The following is a 13438-nucleotide window of genomic DNA, read 5'->3' as shown; positions in this document are numbered from 1 at the left end:
ACCCAAAATGAAGGAGTTAGGCTTTGTGATTCTGACTTGTTTTTCCCTTTCCTCGGCTGAGTTGACTGAAGAGAATATTAAGGTGCTTATTGTTTTTGAGAGGAGCATAAGAAGGCATAAAGCCTTCTGCAGCTGTGCTCAAAGAGTAATTTATAAAGTTAATCACTGACATTTGTTCAAGGACTTTTATAAAAAAATGTTCCAGGGTGAGCACATAGGCTGCAGCTTGAGGGCATGGGAGGGATTGCTATCCGAAGCCCATTTGTGAGAAAAGTGTTTATGGCAACGGAGTTTGCTGAATTTAGGGCTTAGGAATAATTAAAATAGTTAGAAGCTAAAGATATAAGGATTGCTGTAATGTTAGCATATTCTACTATAGCTTATAGAAATTAGGGACTTTAGAGATACTGTTAGGTAGAAGCCCTTTCTAAGAAATAGTGAGCTTAGGATACTAGGGGCAAACAGAACTTAGAAAGATAAGAAATAAACTGAGGAATGTGGTATGCAGCCCAGACATTAGCATGAGTTACAGTGTATTCACAAGGACACATGAGAAAAAGTAGATAAGAGTATCGCTGAGGAAGGAGCTCCTTTTGAGGGGCAACAATGATTTCTGGAGAAAAATAAATCTGGGTCAATGGGAACTAAAAATACCAAACCTCTGACCTAATGCTTTTGTAAAAGTATAAAAGAGAATCATAAGCTTGAAATAAACAGTCAGTCCAAGAAAACTGAGAGGCTGCCTCAGTTTCTCTCTCGCCGACACCACTCACCTCCTCAGGTTGAATCCCTGGCTGCTGGAGCTGGACTCCGGCAGATACTCTTTCTGCCCCCTTCTGATGTCTATGTCAGAAGCTTTCTCTATCCCTTTTATACTTTAATAAAACTCTATTACACAAAAGCTCTGAACGATCACGCCTCTTCTCTGGCTCCAGATTGAACTCTTCTCCTCCAGAGGCCAAGAATCCCAGCGTCTTTCATGGTTCAGCAACAACCTTTCACGGCCCTGCAGCAGGCCACCACCGACCCACGCCTCCACCAGAGACTCCTGGACATTTCTGGGCAAGTCTGGGTCAGTGTCTTGTGGGGTCACCGCTCCTTTCTCCTGGGTCCTGGTGCACACATGGTTCTGTCTGTGCCCTCCAAGAGTATGTTTCTGCAGTCCTGTGTAAGTTCTGTCAGCTCTATGGTGGGGTTAATGGCGACCTCCCCTAAGAGGGCTTATGCTATACCCAGGTCTGCTGCACCCAGAGCCCCTGCCCCTGCCACAGTCCACTGCCAACCTGTACCTCTGCAGGAGACACTCAAACACAGTTCTGTCTCAGCCTCCATGGGGTCTCTGGATCCTGGTGCACACGGATTTGTTTGAGCCCTCTGAGCATCTCTGGTAGGTATGGGTTTGATTCTAAACACTATTTTGCCCCTCCTACCTTCTTGTTGGGGCTTCTCCTTTGCCCTTGGACGTGGGGTATCTCCTCACAGCCGCTCCAGTGCCACACAGCCACTGCTCCAGCACCACGCAGCCACTGCTCCAGTGCCCACCGTCTTGCTGGGGCATCTTTGCCCTTGGACAGGCTTATATCCTCACAGTTGCTCCAGTGCCGTGCAGCTGCCACTGCAGTGCCACACAACAGTAAGAGAATCTAAAAAAGAGTGGATATGTATGTGTATGATTGATTCGCTTTGCTATATAGTAGAAACTAACACAACACTAAATCAACTATACTCCAACAGAAATGAATTTTTAAAAAATAATAAAAATGAGAGAGAAGAAGCACTATTCTGATCCCGAGGATGGTGCTATTTCTTTGACACCCGACTACCAAGAGCTATTCATTCTTCATTAAATGAGCCACTACATGGAGTATGCAGACTTATCTCCATGCCCCATTTAGCTAATATATCCTTGATAAGCCAGCAGGCCCTATGTTGTAATACCCAGAGCTTTTGCTTGCCTGCACAGCATCCTTGTGGTGAATTAGAAAAACACACCACTCTCTTGGCTGATTAAGCCCTGAGAACTTGAAGCTTGTGCAAAGCAAAAGGAATCGTTAGCCTGCAAATATAGGCACATGTCAGGGTCCATGGCAGGACTAGTTTGAATGTTATTTCCCCACTAGGCTCTTGGAGAGCACAATGCTCAGTCCTAAGCAGTGACCCTGATGGCATAAATCTAACTTGCTGAAATCTCCCTACTAGGAACACAATCTCCAGGTCACAACCCTCTCTATAGGAGAGACTGAACCAGAAGATAGGTTGGAGAGGCCTGAAAGCATCCAAGCAGAGCTTCTTGATGGCTTTCAAGTACTAAAGTGAGAGTAAGAGGACCTAGCCTAGGCCCTGTGACACCAGAAATGCCCATTTCTGTAGCTTGGTTAATTTCATCACTTATTAAAAGGATCCTCTGACATTCACAATGTACAAGTTTTGGTCAACATGTAAGTTTAGGGACCATCCCTAAATCCTTATTCCAGGTAACTGTTTTATTACATCATTCCTCAGAATAAGCAGTATCACCTAGACTCGAACCAAATTGTATCTTCTTGAATGTCTGTATCTGAAAGGAAGGATATTTTACACAACAGCATGTCAAACCCAATACTATCTTTCAATGAGTGCTGTAATTTAATTTTTTTCTCTTTTTTAATGTCTGCTATAGGCCTTGAGTAATAGATATATATATATGTAAATTCTGAAAAAGATAAACTTGCCCTCAAGGAGCCTTCAGTCAATTTGTGGAGATATTTAAGCAGGTGCTTATTAGGTACATAAAAAGAACACTTAGCCATTCCCTGGAGAACCAGAACAACGTTCCCAGGGAAGTGAAGTGAAAGCCGAGACTAATGCCAAGTACTATGCTAGACTCCTTGAGGATTCAAAAGTGAATAAAGTACCCTGCCTTTAAGAGATCTATAGGCTAAAGGAGAAGAGAACTCTTAAAATACTTAGCTCCCAAATAACTAGTCAAGGAGGATATATGGCTGGTGACGGAGCAACTATCTGGAGTGGGATGCAATGGCCATGATGGAGGTTCTGCAGAGGGGGCATTTGAACCTGAGCTTGAGGAATAAGTGGGGACGCAGCAAAGGGAGACAATAGGGATGATAACATATACAGGAAAACAAAGGGCATGAGCACAGCATGTGGGTGTGAATGGGCAAGCCCAGGTGGGGACAGGTCACTAGCTCAGAGCAAGGAAGGAAGCAGAGTGTACAGGGAGGAGAGTAGGCACACCTTGCCAACCGGTTTATTGCTTGTTCTTTGGCACTGGAAAGCAATTCTGCCTGATCCTCACCTAATTGTCAACCCTGGCACAGAAATAACTGCAAAAGAATGATTGCAGTGTCATTTATAAAACACACATTAAAAATACCAAGAGGGTTTTTCTTTTCCTACCTGTAAAACTCTTGGTTTTAAAGACAGGGCAGGGCCCATTAGTATAGATTCAGAAGCAAGCTCTACTGATATATTATGCAACAACCTAAATTCCATAGCAGATGATGTCAGCTATAAATGCCCTATAAATGGAGCAAGACTTCGGATGCATCGGAACAATTTCTCTGCATCAATACCCACTGCTACAAACATGGCTGTCTCAGGGCTTCGGCTGACAATTGTCTGGGGACTGCTTGTCTTAATCCTGACTTGCCAGGCTGGTAAGTACTTTAAGTCTCAGCTCATGCTTTACGCAGTAGTTAGCCATGACTGGAGGAAGTCAGTGGCACTGATCTGGAACATGCAGAGGAATGAAGGGAACTTAGGGCACCGCCGAAAGAGCACTGGACTGGGAGACAGAGGCAGATTTAACAAAAAGCAAGTAGGATTTTTATTCAAGTGTGCTTCAGTTACAGCCTCCATCCTCAGTGAATGTATGAAGTTTAGAAAGATTTTTTTTCTTATATCCTCACATGATATAGTGACACTATTATACCATAAATTCCTTGAAAGCTGGGGGCATTTGTTTTTTGTTTTTTTTAATGACTGTAACTAATAATATTCAAAAGTGAAGAGTCTAGAATAAGACTCCTGGGCCTGGCTCCACCACTAATCAGAAATATGACTCAGAAACACTATTTAACCTCTATGGGCCTCACACTTAAAAGGGAGTATCAGTTGTTAAGTTTCTCATTTAGCTGTCATGAAAATTAAAGATAAAACATACTGTTCCATAATAAACACCAACATTAACCATTATGGATATGTATTATCTCGTTTGATTCTCATAATTCTTTTAAGTAAACATGCACAGTTTTATCATTTCCCTTTTTGCAAGTAAATAAGCCAGGCTTGCAGAGAGAAAGTTACTTGAGCATTGACACAGGCAGAAGTGGCACATCTGGGACTGAAACCCAAGTCTTTAGATTCTTTCTATTATAAAGCATCTACTTCTTTCATGTCTGTTCCAAGCACACAGAGGACCACAGGCAGCAGGCAGAAGTTTCATTAATTAATTTTTGGTCTACAGATGACAATGAGCCCTTAATCTGTCTGTATTCAGAATAACAGGTCAGAAAATACAGACAGTGCTAATTAGTAATAGAACCTTTTGAGCTATTCTAAATATAATTCGGCAGAACTCACAACCTCGGTCACCCACCGTCCACTGGCACAACATGTGGGCAGACACTCCAACAGGGCTATGGCAGAGGTGGCCTCAGAGATTACTGTGTCCATCTGGTTCTCTGGTTTTGGTTTTACTCACTAAGGCGTGTCTGACTCTTTGCAACCCCATGGACTGTAGCCTGCCAGGCTCCTCTGTCCATGGGATTTCCCAGACAAGAATACTGGAATGGGTTGCCATTTCCTTCTCCAGGGAATCTTCCTGACCCAGGAATTGAACCCACGTCTCCTGCATTGCAGGCAGATCTTTACCACCGAGCCACCTGGGAAGCCCACTGAGTCCATCTACCCCTAAGTAATCACTGTGATAAAGCGAAAAGTGAGATTTATATCCTAGAGACCAGTCCCAGGTCTGTCTCTCATGAACACTGAAACTGGTTAAAACAGTTCACTGCTTTAAACCTCAGTTTCCTCATCTGTAGAATAGGATAATTACCAACTTCACCAGGTGAAATGAACATGGTTTTGTAATCACTTTATAAGCTACAAAAACTGTAGAAATATCAGCATTATTGTTTTTCAGAATTTTATGATTATACTAAGAAACACAATCAAGTATTAATGTAAATAAATGCTGCTAAAATATTAAGAAATTTGAAAATTTTGGAAAATAATAAAAACTAAGAAATTTGACATACCAGAAAAAAAATTATCAAAGCCAATAGTTGAATATTTTCTCCTTTCAAATATAATATGGGGGAGCTTTTATTTGGGCTTCCCTAGTGGCTCAGATGGTAAAGAATCTACCTGCAATGCCAGTGACCCATTTTGATCCCTGGTTTGGGATGATCCCCTGGAGAAGGGAATGGCTACCCACTCCAGTAATATATACACATATATATGATATAAAAAGATACATCAAGTATCCTTCCATCTTGACAAGAACACAGTGAAGAAACTGAGAGGCAGAGCAGTTAAACATTGGTGAATTTTTTGTTGAAGACAAGAATCAAACTCAGATATACAGGACTTCAAAACATCACCCACCACACTGTAATAACTCATATACATGATCCAAGGGCAGGGCCAAGGATTTGATCTTCACACACACTCTAAGCCAGGGCTCCTTGTATTTTGAAAACTTGTAACTATTGCTAAGTTACAATAAAAATAATAAAATTAAATTGTTATTCAAGTAGGCAGATAGGAACCAGAGAAAAGAACTCACTTTTCATGGAAGAAACTTCCATCTGCAGCTGGTAAATGTCTCCAGAGAACAACTGCTTGAAGGCAGGATTTCATGTAAGAAACGTGTTCTGTGAAATTTGAAAAAAAAAAAAAATAGATTCTGTGTGACTTTAGCTGAGTCATTTATTTTCTCTGAACATCTGTCTTCTCTTCTATAAAACTGTAATGCTATCACTGAATTGAATAAAGATCAGGAAAGTGATGAATGTACATCCTAGTACCTACACATTACAAATAAGCCTTCTCTTTCCTTCCCCTTCCTGTAATGAAAACAAAGCAATTCTGGTCTCCATGGTTGCCCTGCCCTTTATGTAAGGATCATGTCCATATATGTCCATTTTTGCCTTAACTCTTAGCAGCATATGCTATATACATAATAGTAGGCTCAAAACCTCTTATTGAATGTGAAAACCAACAGCTGAATAAATACTTGGTGGTTGGTATATTGATCTTGTCTTTAGGTCTCAGACTATTGAATCTTTTTTTGTGGCAAAGTAAAAAATAAATGTTTGTAGAATTGAAAGCCATATTTTTTACTAAGAGTCTCTATTTTAGGATATGATACAAATGCAACTCTTCTCGCTAATTGATAGCCTCCACACCAAAAGCTAGTTACATCTCCTTCATTCAGAGTCATGGGGTACTTTGTCTAGAGGATGGGACTTCTTGAGTCAAAATTTGTGATAAGATTGACAGATAAAATACAGGGCTCCCAGTTAAAGTTGAATTTCAGATAAATAGCAATTTTCTATTTTAGTTTATGTATGTTCTAAATATTTCACAGGTCATTCTTATACTAAAAAAATATTGTTTTTTATCTGACATTCAGTTTTAACTGGGCATCTGTGTTTTTGTTTACCAAATCTGCCAGCACTACTTGTGAGGCTACAGTTAAATCAAAAGATAAAGGGTTCTACATCCTGACACCAGGGTCCAAAGGGGAGGCCATTCGTACTTTCTAAATGCTGCTCTTCATTGCTTTTAATCCCCCGAACCTGTTAGACCACTAAGCAAAGCCAAACCCACCAAGGGACCTTGCATGTCACCAACTTCACTTTCTGGATCTTTGGCCTCATTCCAAAAGGCACTTGATTAAATATCAAAAGTAAGAGATCTAGAGCCTGTTGTCCACAGTAAACTAAGTCAGAAACAGAAAAACAAATATCATACATTAACACATACAAATGGAATCTAGAAAAATGGTACTGATGAGCCTACTTGCAGGGCAGGAATAGAGATGCAGAGGTAGAGAACAGGCCTGTGGACACAGCGGGGAGGGAGACAATGGGGTGAACTGAGTGACACTGAAGCGTATACATTACCATATGCAGAATAAATAGCCAATGGGAACTTGCTATGTAACACAAGGAGCTCAATCCAGTGCTTTGTGGTGACATCCAAAGAGGTGGGATGCGGTGGGGGATGGAAGGAACGTTCAAGAGGGAGGGGATATATGTATACTTATGACTGATTTAGGTTGTTGTATGGCGTGAGAGTTGGACTGTGAAGAAAGCTGAGCGCTGTAGAATTGATGTTTTTGAACTGTGGTGTTGAAGACTCTTGAGAGTCCCTTGGACTGCAAGGAGATCTAACCAGTCCATCCTAAAGGAGATCAGTCCTGGATGTTCATTGGAAGGACTGATGCTAAAGCTGAAACTCCAATACTTTGGCCACCTGATGCGAAGAGTTGACTCATTGGAAAAGACCCTGATGCTGGGAGGGATTGAGGGCAGGAGGAGAAGGGGACGACAGAGGATGAGATGGCTGGATGGCATCACTGACTCGATGGACATGAGTTTGAGTAAACTCCAGGAGTTGGTGATGGACAGGGAGCCCTGATGTGCTGTGATTCATGGCGTCGCAAAGAGTCGGACACGACTAAGCGGCTGAACTGAATGGCAGAAACCAACACATTGTAAAACAATTATCCTCCAATTAAAACTGGTTTTTAAAAAGTAAGAGACCAGCAGTTAAAATCACATCTTCTCCTGCTATTTGTAAGATCTTCTGCAAGTCACCCAGTGTTCTCAGATTCTGAGTTCAGTGAGCTAAAATCTGCACAGTCCAAAAAATTGATCAAACTTAATATTACATATAGATGTAAAATCATTATTTACAGAACTATCACATGCTGGGATACAAATGACAGAATTTCTCCTTGTCATCATAATACTTGCCGTCTTATAACACACATGTAGTTAGTTCGTACCTTTTTTTGTCCAAGACTATGCAGTTCATCACAGAGTGCTTTAGAACCCAGGTTTTAGTACCAGACAAACATGGGGCTGAATTCTGATTCTACCACTCCAACACTGTGACTCTGGTCCCCTTCTAGACCTCTCTCAACTTCCATTTCCTTACCTTTAACTTGGGATAATAATGTTGCCTCCCTCATAGGGTTGCTGGGAGAATAAAATGAGACGGTGCACATAGATTGCCTGTCCCAGGATTGCCTGTCCTATGTGCTCAGCAAATGCTACCTATTATTATATCATCCTCCTCATTATCACTTCCAGAGGTCCAGGGATTACATGAGAAAAATACATTAAAACCAAGCATCCTGTATTTCAGTCCCAGCACTGGTGTTTACTAGCTGCTTTCACTCTGAACAACTAACAACTTCTGTGAGCTTTGGTTTTCTCATCAGAAAGAGAAACTGTGTCTACCAAAGGCATCAATATCTGTGGGTCTGTTTGCTTAGGAATAAATGGCATAATGCACATGAAGACAATAGGCAGGCATTAGATGTCCCTAAATATAATTATATGAGGTTACATAATGGGGGGGGTGTTATAAAGGGCCCTAGGATTCCTTACAATGAAAGAAACTTCCTTATCTTTTTGCTGAGAATCAACCCTGAGATTCCGTTTTGTTTTTCAGATGACAAACCAGAGGGCAAGCCAGATGAGCAGCCACACGACTCAGGCAAAAATTCAGAGCCAGCGTTCCCAAAATTCCTAAACATTTTGGGCTCAGACATTATTGAGAATGCGGTGGAGTTCATCCTCCGCTCCATGACGAGGAGCACGTAAGCACTGAGACAAACCTTGCTTTTGTCCAGTTGGCTGTTGGTAATGATCACATTGCATTAAAATGAATGAGAAACAAAATTACATGCATGCCAATGTACTGTTTGTACTCTTTGGGGGTGAGAACATTCCCAAGGAATTTATGAAACAAGGGGATCCATAAAATATGTTTTATTTCATGACCAAGTAGGGGGGAAGAAGAGCATCAGACCAACAGGCAGAAAACTAGGTTCTGGTCTTGACACAGGTGCTACTTACTGGGTGATCTGCACTTAGACTCTCCCTCTCTGTGTGCATCAGTTGGCTGATCTGTAAAGTCAAAGGAATAAAGGACCTACCCAATGCAGACACAGTAATTCTCTGATGAAGGTGGTGGGTAGGGATGTGCTCAGTAGTAAGGGGCATGAGGAGTTCTATCTTTATTTTCTAGTCTGAGTAATTTAGGAGGGTTAGCAAACACAGTAGCTATCTCTCCTCCAAGGCAATCTAGAGAACCTCTCTTAGAAGGGAGGGTTTGCTTTGATCTTGACAGACTGCCTTGTTGGCAAATTGCACAGCCCATAAACTTCCTGTGATTTTCAACCTGCTTCCAAGCTCCTGTGCCCAACTCCTAATACAGCCTACGTAGATTTACATAGCTCTGGTTTCTAAATCTACTTCACCCTGTTCTTCATTCTCCTGACATTAACCTCCCTCAGTTCAGCTCACCAGGGTCTAATTTTTTTTTCCTGAATTTCTAGGTGCTAACCTCTCTGAGACTCTGCTCTCTAATTCTCTCTTCACAACACCCTAAGCAGAGTTTGACAAAGTATAGACCATTACTTACCTGCTTAAGAATCTCCTGGAGAACTTTACAAAATGTGGACCGCTTCATCCCATGTTGTACCTTCCCCGGGCAAAGCTGCAGGTTTGCATTTTAACAACCTTTCAGGTTATTCTAATATTGATTAACCATTGATTGGATGCTCTGAGCTACATGGCTGGGTCTTAAAGGTCCACATCACCTTTAAATTTATATTCACATTTTTGTGTAGATGTGAATCTTTCTATTTTCTAGGGGCAGTGCTTCTGACTTTATAAGATTCTCAAAATAGTCTATAACCAGTGACAGATTAAGGGCCGCTTCTGTATAGAAGTGATCAGGGGCCATTTTGTAATGCCCGATCTGCTTAAATTGACACATTACAATCAGGTGAATAGGCAGGAGTCTGCATACAATCAAGAACAAACTGTTAAAACTTAAAGGTGTTTATTTTGTGTTTTCATTTTTCCTATCATGGTTACTTTTGCAACTGTCGAGTTCCCACGACTGTTCATGTAAACAAGGAAAAAACTGACAAGGAAAAGAATAAGAGCAACACTATTCATCTACAAAGTACAGATTAGACTCCAGTTGAATTCAAATTGTTATAAATCATAACAATAGCAGTGCAAAGAATCAGAACAATAATAATCCCTTTTATTCCTTCCCTGGGGAATTCCCTAGATATATTATAAAATAGCACTTGTGTTCTCTGTTAACTCAAACTCGAGGGATCTTCATTAATGACACAGCAGTCCTTGCTCAAGGCAACACATCTAACTGCCCTCCCTCTGTCCAAGAAAATACCATAAATATGGCAGAGGATGGGGAGTGGGAAGAGACCCTCAACAACTATACCTAAGAACTTAATGTGTGCTTAGGAAAGTAGGGGGAGGACTTGTGAAGGAAACAATCTAGACTATAAGTCTAGAAGTCTCCTCAAAGAAATTGCAGTCCTTATCGTATAAGGTGACATGAGCAGATCTGGTGATAGCTAAGATGTTTAGGTAAATGTCAGTCAACCCTCACAGTGAAGGGTCTAAGGAAAGGAGCTGGCACTGGGCAAGGATGCTTAGGGGAGTGTTTCTGGCAAAAGCAAGATGTGCTTTGGATCTTAAAGGACTCGATGAGATTTGATTAGAAGAGAGAATGACAAGAATGATGGAACTTCATAAAGATAGAAGTTTTGCTTTGTTTACTCCTGTGTATCTGATGCCTACATACCGTGTCAGTCATGTAACAAATGCTGGGTATGTGCTTTCAGGACAGTGAATAGACCAGCTCACTCCCTCCACTTACCCTCTGGGTAAACTTAAGAGCTATATGAACTGCATTCTGGTCACCACTGATCTAAAAATATCCATATTCTTAATTCCCCTGGCCCTTTGAGAAGCCTCCAATTCTTGTGAATTTCACCCTGACCCCCAGGTTTCCATGACACAACATTTTCCTTGTTCTCTCCCTACCACAAGCCTTTCTTTCTTATTCTTTCTATTTGACTTTTCATGCATCTGTCCCTTAAACATCATTGCTACTCAAGGTTCCAAATGTAGAGCCTCCCTGATTTTTCACATCACAGCTTCCACATTAGGAATATTACTTACAGTCTGATGTGTTCCTAATACAGATGTCTATTGCATTCTTTTCCCTGAGCTACAGAATGTAACAATTCATGGGTTGCTACAAAAACCTTATTTAGGTTTTCGTCAATACATCAAATTCACCTGGTCTAAACCCAATCCCATCATCTCACTTACAAATCTGTTCCTCTTCATTTCTTCCTTATCTCAGTAAGTCACATTTCCATCTATTCAGAATCTAGACACTTCAGGTCTTCTTTGATTCTTCCTGTTCATCACCACTTCTATCTAGTTGCTAAATTTTCTAAGTTTTTGTTAGGGCTTCCCAGGTGGCTCAGCAGTAAAGAATTCACCTGCAAATGCAGGAGATGCAGGTTCAACCCCTGGGTCGGGAAGATCCCCTGGAGAAGGAAATGGCAACCCAATCCAGTATTCTTGCCTGGGAAATCCCATGGACAGAGGAGCCTGGTAGGCTATAGTCCATGGGGTTGCAAAGAGTTGGACACAACTTACTGACTAAACAACAAGTTTTTCTTCCTATACCATTCCTTTTCTTCAACTCCAGTGACTCGTAGGGCTAGTTGAGCCCGTCATCATCTCTTTCCAGAGCTCTTCTCATTAGATCTATCATTACTTACACTGTTTCTGTCTCTCCCCACTCCAACCCATCTTCTACCTAGCTACAAATTTGATTCTCTCTCTGCCATGCTTGAAACCCTTTCAGTGAACTTCCATTGCCTGCAAAATCAGAGCAAATGCAACAGCTGATGCTAAAGGGCCTTCCCTGATGCCAATATATCTTTCAGTCAAATCTCTCACTTCTGAAGCCAAACACCTGATGACCCAGTGACAAGTTATTTCTGTTTCAGAACAGATAATGTTCGTTTAAATCTCTAGTTATCTTTGCACATGATTTTCTGTCATCAGTGCCTCACCCTCAAACCCCAGCTCCACTCTGTTCACCTGCTAAGTCTATAATCATTTTGTAAAATCCAGTACAAAGACAAGCTCTGTGAAGATGTCACAGACCCCTACTATTAGAAAATTCAGATATTCAGATGCTGGGATTTCATAACGCCTTTGCTGGAAGGCAAATTCCTGCAAAGGCATTATGAAGGCATATGGCTTTTCTTACCTCACTGTTTTAAATTATTTGTCTCTGAATGCATCTGTTTTCTCCACTAGACAAGAATATCCTCATAGACCGCATTTTTTTCTTTTACCTTCTCAACAGCTACCCCACAGCCAATCCTTAAACAGTATAGAAGCCTCTGGCATTAATTCATGCTTCTGGAGACCTAAGTTTTAGACTCTGCTTTGCAATTTACCAGCCATTTGATTTAAACAGGTTATTTGATCTCTATGAGCTTCAGAGGTCTTTTCATATGTAAAAAGATTAAAAATCATCACTTACCTATTCAACAAATATTTATTAATTCATACTGTATGCCAGGTATTGTTCTTGGTATTGGGGATGTATTATGAAACAAATAGATCAAAATATCTATCTTTATAGAGTTTATATAAGACTAGACACCAAACTAATAGATTTCTTGGCAGAATTAAAGAGAGAATTATGCATGCATGGCTTGTCAAATATGAACTACTGTAGAAATCTTAGATCTTATTATTTTACGACCCAGGAAAACCTGGAGAAGAAGAGTATTGCTCAAATAGTATAAATTAGTGATCTTTTTAACATTCCTGATCAGTCTAAATCATAATTCATTGTTTTCTCTTTATTTTTATTCAAGAGAATTTTTGGAACATGGTGATAAACAAGGAGAACATTCATCAAAGTGACTTTCTCAGGTGATTTTAACTTAAAAACTTACAATCAAAAAATAGTATACTGAACATAGCAAAAAATGTGTGTGTTTTTTTGTGTGTGTTTTTGCTTTGTTCTTGCATTGTTTTTTAAAATAATTTTTAATAGATGCATTTTTATTATCTCAAAGTCACAGACTTAGTAAGATTCTCTTAAGGGAAGAAGCACGATTGTGGGGTGAAACAAGTAAGCACTGAAGTGAGGAGAGCTGGGCTTGTCCCAACTCTGCTTGGAACTCGATTTGTGCGAGATCTGCCTGTGAAAGGAGGAGCTTATATGCACTAAAGTCTAAGGACCCATGAAATCATGCAGTTAGTTACTCATGAGAATAAGATTTACAGAAACTATTTCCAGCAGAAAGAACTAATAAGCTCTCTGATTTATATGAAAA

The 13438-nt window shown here is 40.6% G+C and overlaps 1 protein-coding gene across 1 annotated transcript; it reads left to right on the top strand.

Annotated features, from left to right (window-relative positions):
• Positions 1-3586: 3586 nt before the first annotated feature.
• C7H5orf46 (chromosome 7 C5orf46 homolog) lies at positions 3587-13022 on the top strand. Its single transcript, XM_005902866.2, has 3 exons — positions 3587-3656; positions 8689-8836; positions 12974-13022. The coding sequence occupies exons 1-3, from the start codon at positions 3587-3589 to the stop codon at positions 13020-13022; spliced, it is 267 nt and encodes an 88-aa protein (XP_005902928.1).
• The last annotated feature ends 416 nt before the right edge of the window (positions 13023-13438 follow it).

This window comes from Bos mutus, chromosome 7 (assembly GCF_027580195.1).
Source record: "Bos mutus isolate GX-2022 chromosome 7, NWIPB_WYAK_1.1, whole genome shotgun sequence".
In the NCBI taxonomy this organism is placed as follows: Eukaryota; Metazoa; Chordata; class Mammalia; order Artiodactyla; family Bovidae; genus Bos; species Bos mutus.
Note: the sequence above shows the minus strand (reverse complement) of the source record. Positions and strands in the feature narration are given on the sequence as shown.

Coding starts and splice junctions, on each gene's coding strand:
- C7H5orf46 (XM_005902866.2), top strand. CDS start 3,587: ATGGCTGTCTCAGGGCTTCGGCTGACAATTGTCTGGGGACTGCTTGTC. Junction 3,657..8,688: donor AATCCTGACTTGCCAGGCTG/GTAAGTACTTTA, acceptor TTTGTTTTTCAG/ATGACAAACCAGAGGGCAAG. Junction 8,837..12,973: donor CGCTCCATGACGAGGAGCAC/GTAAGCACTGAG, acceptor TTTTTATTCAAG/AGAATTTTTGGAACATGGTG.